This window comes from Balaenoptera borealis, assembly GCF_965194805.1.
Source record: "Balaenoptera borealis genome assembly, chromosome: 16".
NCBI classification, from domain to species: Eukaryota; Metazoa; Chordata; class Mammalia; order Artiodactyla; family Balaenopteridae; genus Balaenoptera; species Balaenoptera borealis.
In genome coordinates this window covers 52,424,988-52,444,381 of record NC_138872.1, presented here as the reverse complement: position 1 = coordinate 52,444,381, position 19,394 = coordinate 52,424,988, and the positions used below count along the sequence as shown (strand labels likewise).

Here is a 19,394-nt window from a genome sequence, read left to right as displayed (position 1 = left end):
TAATCTACTTTTTATCTCCATAGATTTGCCTACTCTGGACATTTCATAGAAATGGAATCATACAAGTTGTGGTCTTTTGTGTCTGGCTTCTTTCACTTATCATCACGTTTTTGAGGTTCATCCGTGTTGTAGTGTATGTCAGTTCTTCATTCCTTTTTATGGCCAAATAATATTTCATTGTATGAATGAACCAAGTTTTATTTATTCATTCAACCATTGATGGATATTTTGGGTTTTCACTTTTTGGCTATTATGTTTAATGTTGATATGAACATTGGTATACAGTTTTTATGGACACATGTTTTCAATTCTCTTGGGTGTACAACTAGAAGTGGAATTACTGGGTGAACAAACACTCTATGTTTAACTTTTTTTTTTTTTTGGCTGCATCACGCAGCATGCAGTTTCCCCGACCAGGGATTGAACCCTCACCTCCCGCACTGGAAGTGCGGAGTCCCAACCACTGGACTGCCATGGAAATCCCTATGTTTAACATTTTGAGGAACTGCCAGACTGTTTTCCAAAGTAGGTGTGCCATTTTACATTCCCACCAAGAAAGTATGAAGGTTCCAATTTCTCCACATCCTTGTAAACACTTGTTATTGTCTGTCTTTTTGATTTAGCCATCCTAGTGGGTGTGAAATGCTAGCTCATTGTAGTTTTTTGGTTTTTTTTTTTTTTTTTTGGCTGCATTGGGTCTTCATTGCTGTGCACGGGCTTTCTCTAGTTGCGGTGAGCAGGGGCTACTCTTCGTTGCGGTGCGTGGGCTTCTCATTGTGGTGGCTTCTCTTGTTGCGGAGCATGGGCTTTAGGAGCGTGGGCTTCAGTAGTTGTGGCGCACGGGCTTAGTTGCTCCGAAGCATGTGGGATCCTCCCAGACCAGGGCTCGAATCCATGTCCCCTGCATTGGCAGGTGGATTCTTAACCACTGCACCACCAGGGAAGCCCCTCATTGTAGTTTTTTTTTTTTTTTTTTTAATTTTTTAAAATTTTTTTAATGCTATTCTTGTCTGCTTACATTCTTTTTATGTATGTATGTATGTATGTATGTATGTATGTATGGCTGTGTTGGGTCTTCGTTTCTGTGCGAGGGCTTTCTCTAGTTGTGGCAAGCGGGGGCCACTCTTCATCGCGGTGCGGGGGCCACTCTTCATCGCGGTGCGCGGGCCTCTCACTATCGCGGCCTCTCGTTGCCGAGCACAGGCTCCAGACGCGCAGGCTCAGTAATTGTGGCTCACGGGCCGAGTTGCTCCGCGGCATGTGGGATCTTCCCAGACCAGGGCTCGAACCCGCGTCCCCTGCATTGGCAGGCAGATTCTCAACCACTGCGCCACCAGGGAAGCCCCCTCATTGTAGTTTTGATTTGCATTTCCTAAGGCTAATGACGTTGAACATCTTTAATTGTGCTTATTGGCCATTAGTATATCTTGAACTTCATAAAAGAAATAAAATCTTTGAAATAAAAACTGTCTATTCACATCCTTTGCCCACGTGTTAATTGGGTTATTTGTCTTTTTATTGTTGCGGTTTGCGAGATCTTAGTTCCCCGACCTGGCATTGAACTGGGCCCTGGCAGTGAAAGCTCTGAGTCCTAACTGCTGGACTCCCAGGGAATTCCCTAAGAATTCTTCATATATTCTGGATACAAGTCCTCTATCAGATATGATTTGCAAATATTTTCTCTCATTATGTGGATTGTCTTTTCACTTTCTTGATGGTATCATTTGAAGCACTAAAGTTTGTTTTTTTTTTAATTTTTTAATTTTTGGCTGTGTTGGGTCCTCATTGTTGTGCGCGGGCTTTCTCTAGTTGCAGCAAGTGGGGGCTTCTCTTCATTGTGGTGCACAGGCTTGTCCTTGCAGTGGTTTCTCTTGTTGTGGAGCACGGGCTCTAGGAGCGTGGGCTTCAGTAGTTGTGGCACGCGGGCTTCAGTAGTTGTAGCTCGCAGGCTCTGGAGAGCAGGCTCAGTAGTTGTGGCGCACGGGCTTAGTTGTTCCGTGGCATGTGGGATCTTCCCGGACCAGGGCTCGAACCCATGTCCCCTACATTAGCAGGCGGATTCTTAACCACTGTGCCACCAGGGAAGTCCTGAAGCACTAAAGTTTCTTAACTTTGATGAAATCCAATTTATCTATTCTTTGGTTGTTATGACATGTGGAAGTGTTGTCTACCAGGGAAGCTTGCCTGAGACTAGGGTTCCAGGGTTTTTATTGGGCGTCAGTCCTGTAGGCAGAGGGTACCTGGGTGAAGAACTACAGTCACTGAAATTCCAAAATCTCAAAGAAAAGCAAGTGTTCAGCAAAAAAATAGCTTTTTTTTGTACAAACAGGTAAGAGTGAGTAATTGTTATCACTTAGGGACAGTATCGGGGTCAAGTCCTGGAAGCACCCTTGACCTTGACCCTGGAAGCTAAGGGTCAGCCTTGCAAGCAGGTTGTTCTAAGGACGGAAGTTGCAGGCCTGCTGTGTTAAACCTGTTCTGTACACAAGCTGTATGATATTGATTTACAGCTGGGAAAGCAATCTTGCATTCCTGGCATAAGTCCCATTTGGTCATGGTGTATGATCCTTTTTTATGTTGCTGGATTCAGTTTGCTGGCATTTTGTTGAGAATTTTTGCTTCTATGTTCCTAAGAGATATTGCTCTATAGTTCTCTTTTTTAAATTAATTAACTAACTAATTAATTTATATATTTTGGCTGTGCCAGGTCTCAGTTGCGGCACGTGGGCTCTTCACTGTGGCATGCATGCAGGATCTAGTTCCCCAACCAGGGATCGAACCCAGGGCCCCTGCACTAGGAGCATGGGGTCTTACCCACTGGACTACCAGAGAAGTCCCTAGTTTTCTTTTCTTGTGATGTCTTTGCTTGGTTTTTTATTTATTTATTTATTTATTTATTATTTATTTATTATTTTTTTTTAGCTGTGTTGGGTCTTCGTTTCTGTGCGAGGGCTTTCTCTAGTTGCAGCGAGCGGGGGCCACTCTTCATCACGGTGCGCGGGTCTCTCACTGTCGTGGCCTCTCTTATTGCGGAGCACAAGCTCCAGATGCGCAGGCTCAGTAGTTGTGGCTCACGGGCCTAGTTGCTCCGCGGCATGTGGGATCTTCCCAGACCAGGGCTCGAACCCGTGTCCCCGGCATTGGCAGGCAGATTCTCAACCACTGCGCCACCAGGGAAGCCCCTTTGCTTGGTTTTGATAACAGGGTATTGCCGGCCTCACAGGATGAGTTGGGAAGTGTTCCTTCTTTTCTATTTTTGGGAAGAGTATCTGAAGGATCTTCTTTAAATATATGGTAGAACTTGGGACTTCCCTGTTGGTCCAGTGGTTAAGACTCCATGCCTCCAATGCAGGGGGCCCGGGTTCGATCCCTGGTCAGGGAACTAGATCCCACATGCCGCGTGGCCAAAAAAAAAAAAGAATATATATATATTATGTATATAAGTATGTAAATATATATTTATATATATTATATCTATAAATATATATTTTATATATATATATAACATATATATATGGTAAAACTCATCAATTAAGTCATCTAGGCCTAAGTGGGAATCTTAGTTCCCTGACCAGGGATCGAACTTGTGCACCCCGCAGCAGAAGCACAGAGTCTTAACTTGTGGGGAGTTTTAAAATGACTAATGCAATCTCTGTACTTGGTTTAAGTCTATTCAGATTTTCTATTTCTTCGTGAATCAGGTTTGGTAGCTTTCTAGGAATTTTTTCATTTCACCTAAGTTATCTAATTTGTTGGCATGCCATTGTTCACAGTATTTCTTTATAATTGGTTTTTCTGGTCTAGCTAAAGGTTTGTCAATTTTGTTGATCCTTTCAAAGAAACAACTTTTGATTTTGTTAGCTTTCTCTATTTTCTTTTTTTTTTAACATTAAAAAAAATATTTTATTTATTTATTGTATTCCTGCCTGCGTTGGGTCTTAGTTGCGGCACACAGGATCTTTGTTGTAGCACGTGGGATCTTTTGTTGCTGCGCATGGGCTCTCCGTTGCCGCGCACGGGCATCTCTCTAGTTGTGGTGCGCGGGCTCCAGAGTGCATGGGCTCAGTAGTTTGCGGCATGTGGGCTGACTAGTTGAGGCGCGTGGGTTCAGTAGTTGTGGCACACGGGCTTAGTTGCCCCGTGGCATGTGGGATCTTAGTTCCCCGACCAGGTATCGAACCCGTGTCCCCTGCATTAGAAGGCGGATTCTTTACCACGGGACCACCAGGGAAGTCCCTACTTTTCTATTCTCTATTCCATTAATTTCTATTCTAATAGCTATTATTTCCTTCCTTCTGCTTGCTTTAAGTTTACATTGTTCTTCTTTTTCTAGCATTCTTTTTCTAACATGTAAGTTTGAGTTATTGACTTGAGATCTTTATTTTTTTATTATTATTTTTAAAAATTTATTTATTTTATTTATTTATTTTTGGCTGCGTTGGGTCTTCATTGCTGCGTGCAGGCTTTCTCTAGTTGCGGCGAGCGGGGGCTACTCTTCCTTGCGGTGCGCGGGCTTCTCATTGCAGTGGCTTCTCTTGTTGCAGAGCACGGGCTCCAGGTGCGCGGTCTTCAGTAGTTGTGGCTCGCGGGCTCTACAGCGCAGGCTCAGTAGTTGTGGCGCACAGGCTTAGTTGCTCTGCAGCTTGTGGGATCTTCCTGGACCAGGGCTCGAACCCGTGTCCCCTGCATTGGCAGGCAGATTCATAACCACTGTGCCACCAGGGAAGCCCGAGATCTTTATTTTTAATTTTTATTAAAAAAAAATTTTTTTTTGGCTGCGCTACGCACCATGTGGGATCTTAGTTCCCTGACCAGGGATTGAACCTGTGCCCCCTGCAATGGAAGCACAGAGTCTTAACCACTGGACCACCAGGGAAGCCCCTCAAAGTATTTTCTAATTTCCCTTGTAATTTCTTTGAGTCACTGGTAACACTTATAAGTATGCTGTTTAACTTTCATGTATTTGTGAGTTTCCCCAATTTTTTGTTATTGACTTCTAATTTCTTTCCACTGTGGTCAGACAACATACTTTGTATGATTTCAATCCTTTTAAATTTGTGGGGTCTGGGGACCTCCCTGGTGGTCCAGCTGTTAAGACTCTGCGCTCCCAATGCAGGGGGCCTGGGTTTGGTACACGGTCAGGGAACTAGATCCTGCATGCTGCAACAAAGATCCCCCATGCCGCAACTAAAGACCCAGTGCAACCAAATAAATAAATAAATAATTTAAAATAAATAAATAAATTTGTGAGGTCTGGTTTTATGGCCTAGATATGATCCATCCTGGGGACTGTCCCACATGTGCTTGAGAAGGACGTGAATTCTGCTTTAGGTGGTGGTCTCCTTCATGCTCTGCCTTCTCCCTTGGATTCCTTGGATCACTTGTTTTGGGGGGAGATAGCTGTCATGTTTGAGGGCACTCAAGCAGCCCTAAGGAAATGTCTACATGGTGAGGAACTGAGGCCTCCAGCCCACAGCCATGTGAGTGAACAGGCCATTTAGAAGCACTTCCTCCAGCCCCACTCAAGTTTTCAGATGGGTGTACCCCCACTGACATCTTTCCTTCAACCCTAGAACCACCCCGCCCAACCACTCCTGAAATCTTGACCCACAGACACTGTGACAGACAGTAAATATTTGTTGTTCTTAGTCACTAAGTTTTGTGTAATTTGTGATTCTGGTAATACAGTTACCCATAGCTCTGTTGGCTTTCAGGAGCACAAGTCTCGAAGCACAGTTGAACTTCAGGCAGAAGTTTTGTCTTTTCTGAGGGAAAAACATTGAAAACATGGATTAATAATTCTTTTCTTGTTGAAGCTGCCAGAGGCAAAGGCACACCTCCCGGAACGATGACCTCAAGGCCTTGAGGATGAAGAAAACCAGGTGGAATGACTCTGATTGGGGGAGTCACTGGGGGAATTCTGGTTTTCTGATGCCCAAAACTACCTATGCCTGGTAAAATAAGCTGCTGGAGATCCTGAGTCAGTCTTCACCTTGTCACCAAAAAGACTGGGAGGCAACAATCTCAAAGATGGCACGCCCTTCACCCCAACAAAGGCAAACCACAGCGCCTCCTCCTTGGTTAAGCTGAACAGTGGCTTTCTCATGGAAAAAAATTTTTTTTTAAAACAGAAATCAAGTTTCTTTTGTTTGTTTGATACAACTTGGATTCATTCCCGTATTTTATAAGATGTGGCCTTTAATATTTCCATGAATTAATATGAGACACATAATGCTTTCTAAAGACTGGTTTTACTAGAAAAATGGTACAGATGAACCGGTTTGCAGGGCAGAAATAGAGACACAGAGGTAGAGAACGTATGGACACCAAGGGGGGGAAAGTGGCGGGGGGCGGTGTGTGGTGGTGTGATGAATTGGGAGATTGGGATTGACATATACACACTAACATGTATAAAATAGATAACTAATAAGAACCTGCTGTATAAAAAATAAATAAAATAAAATTCAAAAATTAAAAAAAAAGACTGGTTTTACATTCTGTTTATCTGAAGGGAACCCATTTTCAGTTTGATACAGTTAATTATTTGCAAGACTACGTGTGTGTGTGCGTGCACGGGAGCACTCATGCTTGTGTGTGCACACACATTAGTATATTCTTCTAGGGCGGTCTATATTTTTTCATCAGATTTTCAAAAGATACTACCATCCATAAAAAGTTAAGACCTCTTAGTATAAAAGAGGAGAAAAATGGCAGTTAGAAGGGGAGTTGGTTTTAAGGATGGGACCGATTTAGGTGTGTTTCTAGGTTCAGGAGAAGGAGCCAGTAGAGAGGAGGGGTAGAAGACTGGAAAGGCAGGAAGGCCAGGGAACAAAGGTCCCCAGACAGTGCCTGTTCCCTGAGGTGTCTGAACCTCGGGCTGGCAGAGACCAAGATACCCACAGCTCTCTCGTCCCCACTTCTGTCTGTACCTGGGTCCTCCTGCTGGGCCGGGCTGGGGAGCCGCTCCCGCTGCCTCAGGGCCTCCAGGCCCGCCAGGTCAGGCAGGTGGCAGTGGCTGCGCATGACGGTCACCCGCTGGCCCTGGGTGATGGCCCGGCTGCGGCAGCCCATGCGGGCCTGGTCCCGGCACATCCAGTACACCTTCTCCCCGGCCGCCTTCTCCTTCCTGTAGAGGAAGGACTCGTACACCAGGAACCTGCCCCCGAGAGAGGTCCTCAGGAACTCCAGGGGCTGGAGGGTTTCTGGAAGGAACATGACGTGTGAGTGGGGTGCCTGGGCCGGGCCTTGGAAGCAGGGGACAGAGCCTGGGTGCCAGGGACGGAGACTGCTTCCTTTGTCCCACCAGCCAGCTCCAGCCAGGAAACTGCAGACCCCCCAACCCCCACAGGTCCCACTTTGGCCCCTGCCCCCCACCCCAGCCTGTGCTGCAGGGCCCTGGGGACTGAAGCTCAGGCCACCACGGCCCTGATGCCCTGGAGTGCAGACTGGCTGTCTGATGGCTGTAGTGTTATCGGGGAGGCTGGCCCTGCAGCCGCCCAAACACTGAGCTTTCCTGCAGGTCTCTCCTGACCCTGCTCGGCCTCCATGCTGGCTGGCAAGCAAGCACCCCAGGGCAGGGGCTGGGCTGAACTGGAATACTCTGGAAGGGCCATGGTTGGTCTGGACAGTGCACTAGGGGCCTCCCGGCTCCCTGCCCACCCTCCCCTCGGCCAGCAGGCAACCAATCAAATTCTCCCTTTTGAGGCTTTTAAGAATCTGAACTGAAAGCTCCTGACATGTTGGGGTTGGGGTGGCCCGAAGGCACTGGCAGGGGTGGGGAGGGAGAGGGGAGACAGAGGGTCCCCCAGGTCCAGGAGCACTGCCCCACAAATGGGTGCCGAGCACTTCCTGCAGCTGCCAGTAATGCCACTGCAGCCCCTGGCCCCGTTTTCTCCAGCGGTCTGAGTGGGTTTCTCGAATGACAGCCCATCCCAGATGAGGACCAGTACCATTAGTGCGGAGTCCAGATGTGGCCCCTGCCCTAAGGGAGCCCACAGCCCGGGAGGACAGACACCACTGGACATGGGCCACAGGAGGAATGTCCCAGCAGGCAGCCTCCAGCCTGTGTTCTGAGCTGTCCCCAGGGGCTGCTGGGCCAGCAGGAAGACCAGGGCCCGGCCCCTGCCCGCCCGCCTCTCACCCACACCTGAGCCTTCCCTCTGGGCCGGGCTGGGGAGCTGCTCCCGCTGCCGCAGGGCCTCCAAGCCCCCCAGGTCGGGCGGGTGGCAGTGTCTGCGCATCACCATGACCCGCTGGCCCTGGGTGATGGCTCGGCTGCGGCAGCCCATGCGGGCCTGGTCCCGGCACGTCCAGTACACCTTCTCCCCGGCTGCCTTCTCCCGCCTGTAGAGGAAGGACTCGTACACCAGGAAGCTGCCCCCCAGAGGGGTCCTCAGGAACTCAGGGCCTCCTGGGGAGAAATGGGAGAGGGGGTCGGGGGAGGGAGAGCCTGGAGCCAGGCCTGGAGCCGAGGAACGAGGGGGGCCGGGGCCCCGTTCTCAGAGCCTAGAGCAGCATGGCTCCTGGCATGAGACCCACGGACCCCACCCCACGCTGCATCTACCTCCTCAAGCCCAGGACACAGGCCCCCCATCCCCCAGACTCAGCCTAGCCTGAGCTCCCAGGACTCCTTTCCCAAGCCTGGGAGAGAAGGGAGGTGGGAGACTGGTGAGGTGGAGGTCGCTGAAGGCAGAGCCCGTCTCCCCTACCTCGCGGCGCCTGCAGGAAGGCGGCGTCTTATCCGAGGTGTCGGCAATGGGATGGCACAAGGGCCTCTCGCCCCTGCTAAGTTGGAGGAATTAGTGGACAGGCCCTATGGGGGATAGGCAACCAGGAGCGAAATGGGAGTTGTGTGCAGCCCCTTGTGCGTGGTGGGCGGTGGGGCTGTAGAAGGGTCCACTCCCCCAGGGAGCCAGGCTGGGTGGGCTTTGACCTGAGGGCAGGAGGGGAGGCAGGGAGTGGCCCGGGCCACTGTCCTGACATGTTGAGATGGGGGACCTGGAAGGTGGCCACACCCTTCTGCTCCAAGGACTCCCTTCCCGCCGTCCAGGCACCAGGACCACACAGGAGGGGTGGAGGGGGACTCGGGGGTCCGTCAGCACAGCAGCGGGGACGGCAGCCGTAGTGGGGGGTTGGTGAGAATGCCCTGAAGGGGGGTCCGGGGTGGGGGGTGAGTGGCCGGAGGGGAGGTATATGATGTGGGGCATGTTTCTGCTCCCCCCACACCCGATGAAAATGTCCACTGAGGGATGAAAAAGGCACAGGGCATGAGGCCAGAAATTCAGAGAGGAGAGGAGACGGCAGAGATGCTGACCCAGGTTAGACTCTGGGCAGAGGGGGTCACCTGGTCACAGACCTGGCAAAGCAAGAGCTCGTCCAGCCTCGGGGGGAGACTCTCAGAACAAGCAGAGTCCAGTGGCCAAGCCTAGGGAGGCCCGAGGTCCCTCCGAAGGAGGGGTCCAGGGCAGGCCCCAAACCGGGGGACTGTCGAGGACTGTCTGCGTGAAGAGCAATGAGACGGTGCCCGCCCCGGAGGAGGAAGAGTCTGGGGTGTGGGGGAGGAGGAGGAGGTCTGCACTGACATGAAACTCCCTGTTTCCCTGCCGAAGTCCCTGGAGCCGGCAGCCAGGCTGAAACCGCTGCAGGAGATTGGTCCTGGGGCGCTAAGGCCTGGGGTCTCGAGGGTCGCCTGGTCAGCACCCACATACAGAGCGTGTGGGTCTCTCCTTAAACCTGGCTAAGGACCACTGGTCACGTGGGTCAAAGATTCTCACGCCATCTTACATGATGAAAAAGTCAAGACTCTTACACCAAGTATCACAAATGAGACCATGCAAAGCAATTTAAAGTGTATACAACAATCATTCCCCCTTTAGTTTTGCTGCTTTATACAACTGTGTGATGAACAGAAAATTGAATGGGCATGTACCTGGCTGGAAAATTTCACCAGTTGACAAAAAAAACCCAAAAAAACAGAGAAGCTTCACCCTGAACGGCAGAGACTAAAGAAACTCATAGAGAAAAGGTACTTGGAGAAAACAAGGCCACTGCCAGAGGCTGGACGGCAGGGCCGCGGCACTCCTCGGAGGATGGAATGCAAAGGAGTTCAAATACAAGAGTGAAAGTTAAAAATTAAATAGAAGGACTGGAAAGCAAAATCAAGGAAATATCAGAAAAACAGGGACTGGAAAGTCATTGAACACGAGGAAATTTTCATGAGTGAAGGACACCGTTTCCGGCCTGAAAAGGCCCCAAGTGCCCCCAGCACAGCTATGTACCACAGGGATGGAGACACGGCCCTATACCTTCAAGCAAAGACCCCCTGCATGCACCTCGGAAAGATGCAGTCATTCGAGCACAGACACCAGACAACCATGGAAAAGGAGCCACAAACAGCCACACCTCCACTGCAGTGTTCCCACTCAGCTGTGGACAGATTTATAGAACAAAAGTGCAACAGTGTGGCTTCCCTGATGGCGCAGTGGTTAAGAATCCGCCTGCCAATGCAGGGGACAAGGTTCGAGTCCTGGTCCGGGAAGATCCCACATGCTGCGGAGCAACTAAGCCCGCGAGCCACAACTACTGAGCCTGTGTTCTAGAGCTGCGAGCCACAACTACTGAGCCCACGTTCCACAACTACGGAAGCCCGCGTGTCTAGAGCCCGTGCTACACAACAAGAGAAGCCACCACAATGAGAAGCCCGCGCACTGCCACGAAGAGTAGCCCCCGCTCACCGCAACTAGAGAAAGCCTGCGCACAGCAACAAAGACCCAAAGCAGCCAAAATAAATAAATAAATTTATTAAAAAAAAAAAAAGTGCAACAGCTGCCTCAAGAGGAGGAGGCAGTGGGTAACTGCTGAGTCCTTGCTGTCTCTGGTTGGAAGTCAACAGGAGATAAAAAACCAGTTGACAGCAGTGGAAGGAAGCACGCTTTAGGGAAGAGGGCAGCAGATGCCCTAAGGAACAACGGAAAGGGGACTTCCCTGGTGGTCCAGTGGTTAAGACTCCACGCTTCCACTGCAGGGGCGCAGGTTCAATCCCTGGTTGGGGAACTAAGGTCCTGCATGCCGTTCTGCACAGCCAAAAAATTAAAAAAGGAAGCAAGGAAGGAAGGAGGGAAGAAAGAAAACAAAAAAAGGAACAATGGCTGAGTGGTTATTCGGGGTGGGAGTTGGGGGAAGGACAGGGCGAGGCCAGATCATCCCTAGGTACATAAAAGTTATAAAGAAATGGGATAAAACGAGAGTCAGAAAAAAAAAAATCAGAGATCTCGAGTTTGAGAGAATTTTAGGGCCAAAAAGGCTCTAAAGGAGACTCAGATGACTCAGAAAAGTATGGGACTGGGAACCCCAGAGGGAGAGCAGGGACAGCAGAGAAGGCTGGGCCGAGGCTGCTCTTAGCAAGATGAGTCGGAATATGCACGTTATTGTGGCCACGAGAGTCAAACATAAGCACTGTGGAGCCGACAAAGGTGGGAGGAGGGGGGCTGTGACCCTCATCATAGAGCCCAGAGGAACGATGGTAGATGCTCAGGCAGAACAGCTGGAGGAGAACAGAAGCCAATGACAGCAACGGGCACCTTCAGCCCTTAAGCCACATCTGTAGGATGTGCTTGTTACTGGGCACGGTGTCAGCCACCCACACTGGAAAAATGAGAAACCAGCTTGTGCAATTAGCTTTCTCTATAAATCCTATACATTCCTAAGAAAAAAGAAAGGATGAGAAGGAGGAAAGGGAGCCTGGGTTGATCAAGTGCTGCAGAGATTCTGGGCTGGTCTGAGCAGGAGAGTGAGGCCCACTGCCCAAGAGAAAGGGTGACGCCCCAAGTCACCTAATCGACTTGGGGATAAGGTGAGGTGGACCAGGAGGGGGTGTGGGGGTAGGGAGAGGAGACAGGAGGGAGCTGTAACCTTCCAGAGGGTCCCCAGTAAGGACGGGGAGGATGCTTGCTGGAGGTCAAGAGGGAACGGGGCGGGCAGTCTGCGTCTTCTGACTGTCCCCCGAGGCCGCTCCCTGGTCTGGCCTACCAGAGCTCCCTCGCTGGGCCGTGCCAGGGCGTTTCTCTCGCTGCCGCAGGGCCTCCAAGCCCCCCAGGTCAGGCGGGTGGCAGTGGCCTCGCATCACTGTCACCCGCTTGCCTTGGGTGATGGCTCGGCTGCGGCAGCCCATGCGGGCCTGGTCCCGGCACGTCCAGTACACCTTCTCCCCGGCCGCCTTCTCCCGCCTGTAGAGGAAGGACTCGTACACCAGGAAGCTGCCCCCCAGAGGGGTCCTCAGGAACTCAGGGCCTCCTGGGGAGAAATGGGAGAGGGGGTCAGGGGAGGGAGGTTGGAAGCTGGGGTGTGAGCCGGAGCAGGGCCTGGGGCTGGGCCAGGCCTGGCGTCGCCCCCCTCCCACCTCCTGGGACCTTGGGGAGCAAGATTGGAGTGCAGGCAGAGCGCCGGGCCAGCGGGTGTGGACTCACCCAGGTCCTCGTCCTGGTCCTCCTCGCCTTGGGGCTGGGCCAGGAGGTCCTGATCTTTGGCCTTTGACCGCTTTCTGGGCCGGGGCCTAGTGAGAGTCAGGGGGCCCGGCCCCCTGCGGTAGAACAGGCTGTCCACACCTTGGAGCAGCTTGTCCGCTTGGCCCCCAGGGCCGCCCGGCCTGGCCCGCAGTGACTCCACGGCTTTCTCCTGCTGCCGCCGGGCCTCCAGGCCCTCCACGTCAGGCGGGTGGCAGTGGCCACGCATGACAGTCACCCGCTGGCCCTGTGTGATGGCCCGGCTGCGGCAGCCATGCAGTGCGTGGTCCCGGCACGTCCAGTACACCTTGTCCCCCACAGCCTTCTCCCGCTTGTAGAGGAAGGACTCGTGCACCAGGAAGCTGCCCCCGTAGCAGGTCCTCAGGAACTCCAGGGGCGGGGGCCCTCCTGGAGGAGAAAGTGGGGAGGGGGCTGGGCAGGTGCAGGCTGGCGGAGCTCTGCTCCTTTAGTTTACCGTGCAAGGCAGGGCCCTGGGTGCATCCCCACGGATCGCCCACCCAGTGCCCCAAGGAGGCCGTGCGGCTCCTCTCCTGGTGGCTGGTGAGCAGGCCACGGCTCCGGGTGGTCAAGCACCGCGTCCCAGGTCACACACTGGGGAGGGCCAAGCTGGCTCTGACGCCACACCCTGCCTGCTCAGTCACTCCCGGCCATACTTTTTCTTAGGGTTTGTTTGAAAATTATATCTAATTTTCGAATAACACATGCACAGGCCATAAAATGAAATGGGACCAAAAGATACACAGTGAAAGACAAGTCCTTCTCGCCCAGCCCCCGGCACCCAGCACAGCAGCCGCCTTAAATCCCTAAATCCTTCAATCCTTTCCAGGTCTGGAGGCACCCAGCCTTTGGGACCAAGCTACCTCCCAGTTACTGGTAATAAAAACTGCCGCAAAGAACAAAACAAAACCCAACAAACAAAGAATAAGAACCTCTGCAAAGACTCCATCTATCAGTTACTCAGTGACAACAAACGCTGGACCAGGGCTGGCACTTCAGCACGAGAGCCCCTAACGGCGAGGCTATCACACATCTTAGGAGCGACCTCCTGACCTGCAGAGCTTCAACAAGGCTGCCCAGCTACATGAGGCAGGGCTGGATCTTGAACCTGGGGCACAAAGCTCAAGTCTCCCACCAGGCCGACCTTCCCAAACTTCAAAGGTTACCAGAATCACGTGGGGTCCATAAACCTCAGGTTTTTGCATCAGGAAGCTCCAGAAGGACCTGGGCCGCCTGGTTCACGAGCACTAGTTCTACCCCTTGGGCTTAATGATTACTTGGACGCATTCATATTTTAAAAATCGTTTTGACTTTGAGCACATTAAGAAGCCACGTGGGACCCACATTTATCTTTGGGCAGAGGAAAGGGCTGTGGTTCCCACCTGCCTGAGAGTAGAGCTTGGGTGGGGGGGCACTCACCGGTCCCCAGCGTCGGGCGTTTCTTGGGAGGCAAGCTCAGCAGCGACAGGGCTCGGAGCCCCTCATCCTCCTCAGGAGCTGGCTTGCTCAGCACTGGCCCCGGGGCCGGCTCTGGCTCCTCGGGGCACAGCCACGGGCCCACCCCCTCCAGGGGCTCCTCCACTCGGCTGCCGGAGCCCTGGGGATCCCCCAAGCCTTCGGGCAGGGCTGGGCTGGGCAGCTTCTGTCTCTGGCGCCGGGCCTCCAGGCCCTCCTCGTCGGGCGGGTGGCAGTGGCCCCGCATCACTGTGGCCCTTAGGCCACGGGTGATGGCCCGGCCCCGGCAGCCCAGCTCGGTGTGCTCGCGGCACTTCCAGTATACCTTGTCCCCCACAGCCTTCTCCTGCTTGTACAGGAAGGACTCCAGCACCAGCAGGCGGCCCCCAAATGGGGTCCTCAGGAACTCCAGGGGCTGGGGGGCTGCTGAAGGCAAGGGGAGGGCCAGGTCAGCTGACACAGAGCAAGGCTTGAGCCAGGGGCACGGATGGGAACACAGGGATTGGGGTGCCCTGGGATGACGTCCTGCGATCGTCACACCAGCCTGGGTCAAGGTCCAGGAGGCCCTGCTCAGAGCAGGGAAGGGATGGCCAAGGTCACCTCACTGGAAAGGGGGGTATGCGAAGCCCAAGTCTGAGCATGCAGGGTCACAAAAGTGGCCAGACAGGGGCAGCTGGCCCGGAACTCACCTGTGTCTGGCTTGCTGTGTTTCAGTTCCTGGGCCTGGGGGCTTGGTTGGACTGCCCCCTGCTGTTCCTCTACTGGCAGGATCTGGGGGGACCCAGCCAGGGTGTCAGGGCCAGACATCTCCAAGGACAGGACACAGTGCACTGCTTTGGGCTGGGAGTCCACTCCATCCCCATTCTCAGTGGAGGCCGTCAGTAGGACCAGTTCGGAGAACTCCGTGGGCTTCGTGGGGGCTGCGGGGACGACATCTGTGCCCGGCTCAGGGGCCTCAGGGGAGGGTTCCTGGCCGGCCTTCACGCTCTCGCCCTCCTGCTCACTGGGCTCGGGCAGGGGCATTCCGGGAACGATGGCCTGGCCCCCAGGCCACGCTCAGGCCCCAGCAGATGGATTTCTCCTCCACCTCCCTGGAAGGAACCCAGCAGTCCAAGGGCTCCGTCCTAAGGCAGGAGGCAAAATCCCATCAGTGGAGGTGCCCTTAGGCCTGGGTTCAGGAAGAATCTGGGCTGGAGGTTGGGGCAGATGGGGCTGCCTCGGTGCCCCCGGGGAAGGACCTGAATGGAGCCAGAGAACCCTGGGCTGGTGCTTCTACTCTCCCGGTAGCCTTGAGTCCGTCACCTCCCCCAGCCAAACCTCACTTTCCCATCTACAAAATGTGCCCAAAACAGGGCTCTCAAGGGGCTACTGGGGTGACCAAGGTGCTGACAGCTGTGAGTTACTAGGAATCCAGGCCCACAGGTGCTGAGCACGGGGTGAAGTGCTTCCACAGGTTTTTCCATTTAACCTTCAGCCCCACGTTATGAAAGTTGATCTTTCTCATTGACCCAGGTTACAGATGAGGACACTGAGGCATGCAGCCATGAAGGCAGAGCGGGGAGTCCAGTCGAGGTGGGTCCAGAGCCCGCCCCGCACAGCACCTGGGGTACCTCGTCCAGGATAACAGGAACTGGTCTTCCTGAGCACCAGGCGTTGGGGAAAAGCACTTTGGGGACATGAGTTCAGGTCACCAACCCTCCCAGAATGCCTGGTGCCCTTCACCCTGACACTGTGTCACTAGGAGCATGGGCTGGGGCCCTGCTGGCACACTGCAGACCCCAAAGGAGGAGCCTGGCCCTGGGAGGAGGGACTCTCTGGATTCACAACTAGATCCATCCCCCATCCCAGGCAAGAGGCCCCGGGGCACCCAGTGCTAGGGGATGCCAGGGCCCCACGAGGGCAGCGACCTTGTGTCTGAGCTGGTGCTGGCTCTGCCTCAGCTGAGTGGGGACAGGGCTGTGGAGGTGTCCAGAGAATCCGTGGTCATTGAGGGCTCCCTGGCTTCTGGTCTGGAGAAGCAGAAAGGATGGATGACAGGCAGGGCTGGCCTGGAGACCAGAGCCCTGGGGCATCAGTGGCCATTTTGTCTTCCTGGGGGACTGGGTGGTGGGTGCATGTCAGGGTCTTTCCCATCTATCAGTACTAGCCCAGAAACAGGATGCGGCCTCCCAGCACGTTTCAGCTTCCCCACCTGTGAGCTGTCATCCCCATCCCAAGCTCTACGGTTCTAATACCTGGGTCCCCCATTCCTGCTCCGACATTTCCTGGTCTGGGGCCCACATACATTCAGCTCCCCAAGGCCTGTCAGCCCAAGCTTGGGGCTCCTGGGTCCCCGTGGAGACGGAGCCAAGGCCGACGGTGCAGGGGGCGCCGTGTCCCCTACAACCTCTCCCAAACCCCCTGCACTGCACGCCTGCACGCCCAGCCCCGGGCAGCAGCAAAGCCCTGTCCGGAGGGGCGAGACTCAAGGAAATCCAGATAACAGGTAACGGGACACAGGACTGGGAGTCCCCGGCCAGGTCTGTCCTCCAGCGTCATCCTCCTCCGGCCCCCGGACAAGCCAACCCCTTCTCCTCCTGTGCAGTCCTTCCCGGCTCTGCCCATCCCGCCCCACAGGGCGATGTAGCGGTACTGCGGACTTGGGGGCACATGGGAACCGGCCGCAGCAAGACAGAGCCGGCGCCTCCGCGGGCAGAGCCGCTCGGGCGGGAAAGGGTTACGCGGGAAGCCACGCCCCCTGGCCGCCCCCACCCCCGCTCTGTGATTGGTCTCCGCCCACGTCCCTCCGCCGGCAGCCCGCCTCCGGGGCTTGCGCGCTCCGGGTTGCCGGGCGAATGAACTTGGTCTCCAGCCGGCGTCCTCTCCTCAACGAGGCGAGAGGGCGCAGAGAAACCGGCCCTCCCTTCCACAGGCCTTCCAGACAACTCAGGCCCCCAAAACGTTGCGGTCACTGTCCACCCAGTATGCATGTTCCTACAGGACCAGGCGGTTGGTCCCCGCCGTGCAGAGGGACAGGAGTTGAGGCTGCAGGGACCCCGACACACCAATGGCCTCAGTCTCAGGCGATCAGACGCCGAAGCCCGGCCTCCTTCAGGCCACTGGGGGTTGGCATGACAGAGAACCCCCACATTCCCGTGAAACTGTACCCAGAGTCATGTGTATCCCGAATCAGTGTAATTCTCTCAACTAAAATCTCTGTACCTCAAAGGATATGGAACAAGTTCCAGCTCAACAAAAGACCTTGAACTGTGGCTGACTACAGACTGTGGAAAGGCTTGGCTCCTTGCCAGTGGGCTTGAATTTAGGTTCGATTGACGGTTCCCATTCTCAGCCATTAAAGGGCCTTAAAGTGTAGACTGTTTAATGACCACAGATCCTCCCATAAAGTATGCAGGCCCCTTTGCCATGTGGTCTTGAATCTGGACTGGTCTCCAGCCCACATTGCTCACTTGCTGTAGCCAATAGAGTGTGGCAGAAGCTCGCTGTGGGGGTCTGGACGCCCTCACCCTCATGGACAGGGGCCCTGAGGCTGCCAGAGAAGGAAGCTGTATGAAGGGCCACATGCAAGGGATGGAGGCACTGCCAGGCGTGGAGGGAGGCCATTTCCAGTGTGCAGTCCAGCAGACCCTCTAGCTGTGTGTAGCCACAAGAAGGAGGCTGGGGAAACAAGCCCAGGCACCCCATGCAACCCTGATCAATAATAAACTACTGTTATTTTAAGCCAGTAAGATCAGGGCTCATTTGTTATGCAGCAGTAACTGATATTCTTGGCAAGTGACTGAACCTAGTTGGTTTTGGCTTTTTGACAGATGAAATAATACTAATAGTTGTGAAATATCCAATATCAAAGTGCTTTTGAACTCTTGAACTCTAGGGGCCATGCTACACAAATTTTAAATCCCTCAGATGATCACATTTAAAGGGTTGGTAACCCAGTGAAAGGAATAAAAATATTAAGTATAAAGGATAGCAAATAAGAATTACTTATTTAAAAAGTCTATAACATGAAATAAGCCAGACATAAAAGGACAAATGCTGTATGATTCCACGTATATGTTGTACCTAGAGTAGTCAAATTCATAGAAACAGAAAGTCAAATGGTAGTTGCCAGGGGCTGGAGGGAGGGGAAATGGGGAGTTAGTGTTTAATGGGGAGCGTTTCAGTTTGGGAAGATGAAAAAGTTCTGGAGATGGATGGTGGTGATGGTTGCACAACAATGCAAATGTTATTTAATGCCACTGAACTGTACACTTAAAAATGATTAAAGTGGGGGGGGGCGGGATGAATTGGGCGATTGGGATTGACATATATACACTATTGATACTATGTATAAAATAGATAACTAATGAGCACCTACTGTATAGCTCAGGGAACTCTACTCAATGCTCTGTGGTGACCTAAATGGGAAGGAAATCCAAAGAAGAGGGGATATATGTATACGTATAGTTGATTCACCTTGTTGTACAGTAGAAACTAACACGATATTGTAAAGCAACTATACTCAAAAAATTTTTTTAAAAATGATCAAAGTAGTACATTTTTGTTAGGTATATTTTAACACACATGCAAAAAAAACAAAAACAAAAACAAAACAAAACAAAAACCCAACTATAACAAACCATACATAGTAATGCTTCACCTACCATACTGGTGAATGAGGTTCTCAATACAACGCAGATTTCTGATTAACTAAAGTTATCCCTCCATGATTCTGAATTTTACAATTTCTCTCTTTCACAATTTATCCACTGAGAATGGATGCTGCCTAAGCTCTAATGACTCATCACTGTCTGGATAAAGACAGCGTACAATTTTTATCCTGATTTGGAAAATGAAGTGTCCCGTCCAGTTCCCTTGGCACTCCACCCCCTGGGGGCCCTTTCTCCATCATTCATATCCTGCTCTCTCTGGTCTCCAAACCTCTCTGCCTTCTCTGGGTCTTTGCATTTAGAGTTCTCAGGTCCTAATCTTCTTAGGTCTCCTATATACTAAAACAAAACCTCACAAGACCCTCTCCTTCCCTCAACAGTTAGACTTTGCAGGAACAGTCCATACCCCTTCCTTCTCACCCAGGCCGCCTGGCAGCTGCCCCCCAACTCTGCAGACACCACTCTCCTGTTGGGCCACCGTGCAGGATCAGCACCTGCTGGGTCAATCCATAATCCATGTTTCCCTCTGAAATACCTGCTCTGGCCTGTATGTGGTCTATCCATGCAGTGGAATTTATTCAGCCATAAAAATGAATGAAGTTCTGATACATGTTACCATGTGGATGAACCTTGAAGACAGTATGGCTCGGTGAAAGGTGCCAGACACTAAAGTCAGCATGTCATATAATTCCATTTATGTGAGATGTCCAGTAGAGGCAAATCCATAGGGACAGAAAGTAGATTAGTGGTTGTCAGGGGCTGGAGGGGAGGG

The 19,394-nt window shown here is 52.7% G+C and overlaps 1 protein-coding gene across 6 annotated transcripts in view; it reads right to left on the bottom strand.

The window, feature by feature from the left end:
• The window catches only part of FLYWCH1 (FLYWCH-type zinc finger 1), a 29,609-nt gene that overhangs the window by 1,818 nt on the left and 8,397 nt on the right, over positions 1–19,394 (bottom strand). For 3 of the 6 annotated variants that reach the window (XR_014235532.1, XR_014235533.1, XM_082359595.1), the window contains exons 2-9: positions 15,881–15,982; positions 14,663–15,097; positions 13,938–14,399; positions 12,465–12,908; positions 12,028–12,291; positions 8,147–8,410; positions 6,930–7,202; positions 5,693–5,765 (exon numbers count right to left, since the gene is read on the bottom strand). Coding sequence is in view for 4 of the 6 variants with exons in the window: in XM_082359595.1 (XP_082215721.1) it covers positions 5,693–5,765; positions 6,930–7,202; positions 8,147–8,410; positions 12,028–12,291; positions 12,465–12,908; positions 13,938–14,399; positions 14,663–14,996 (2,114 nt within the window). In the remaining 2 variants the exon portion in view is untranslated. The remainder of the gene's footprint in view (positions 1–5,692; positions 5,766–6,929; positions 7,203–8,146; positions 8,411–12,027; positions 12,292–12,464; positions 12,909–13,937; positions 14,400–14,662; positions 15,098–15,880; positions 15,983–19,394) is intronic. The other 3 variants (XM_082359596.1, XM_082359597.1, XM_082359598.1) reach the window with 2 other exon arrangements.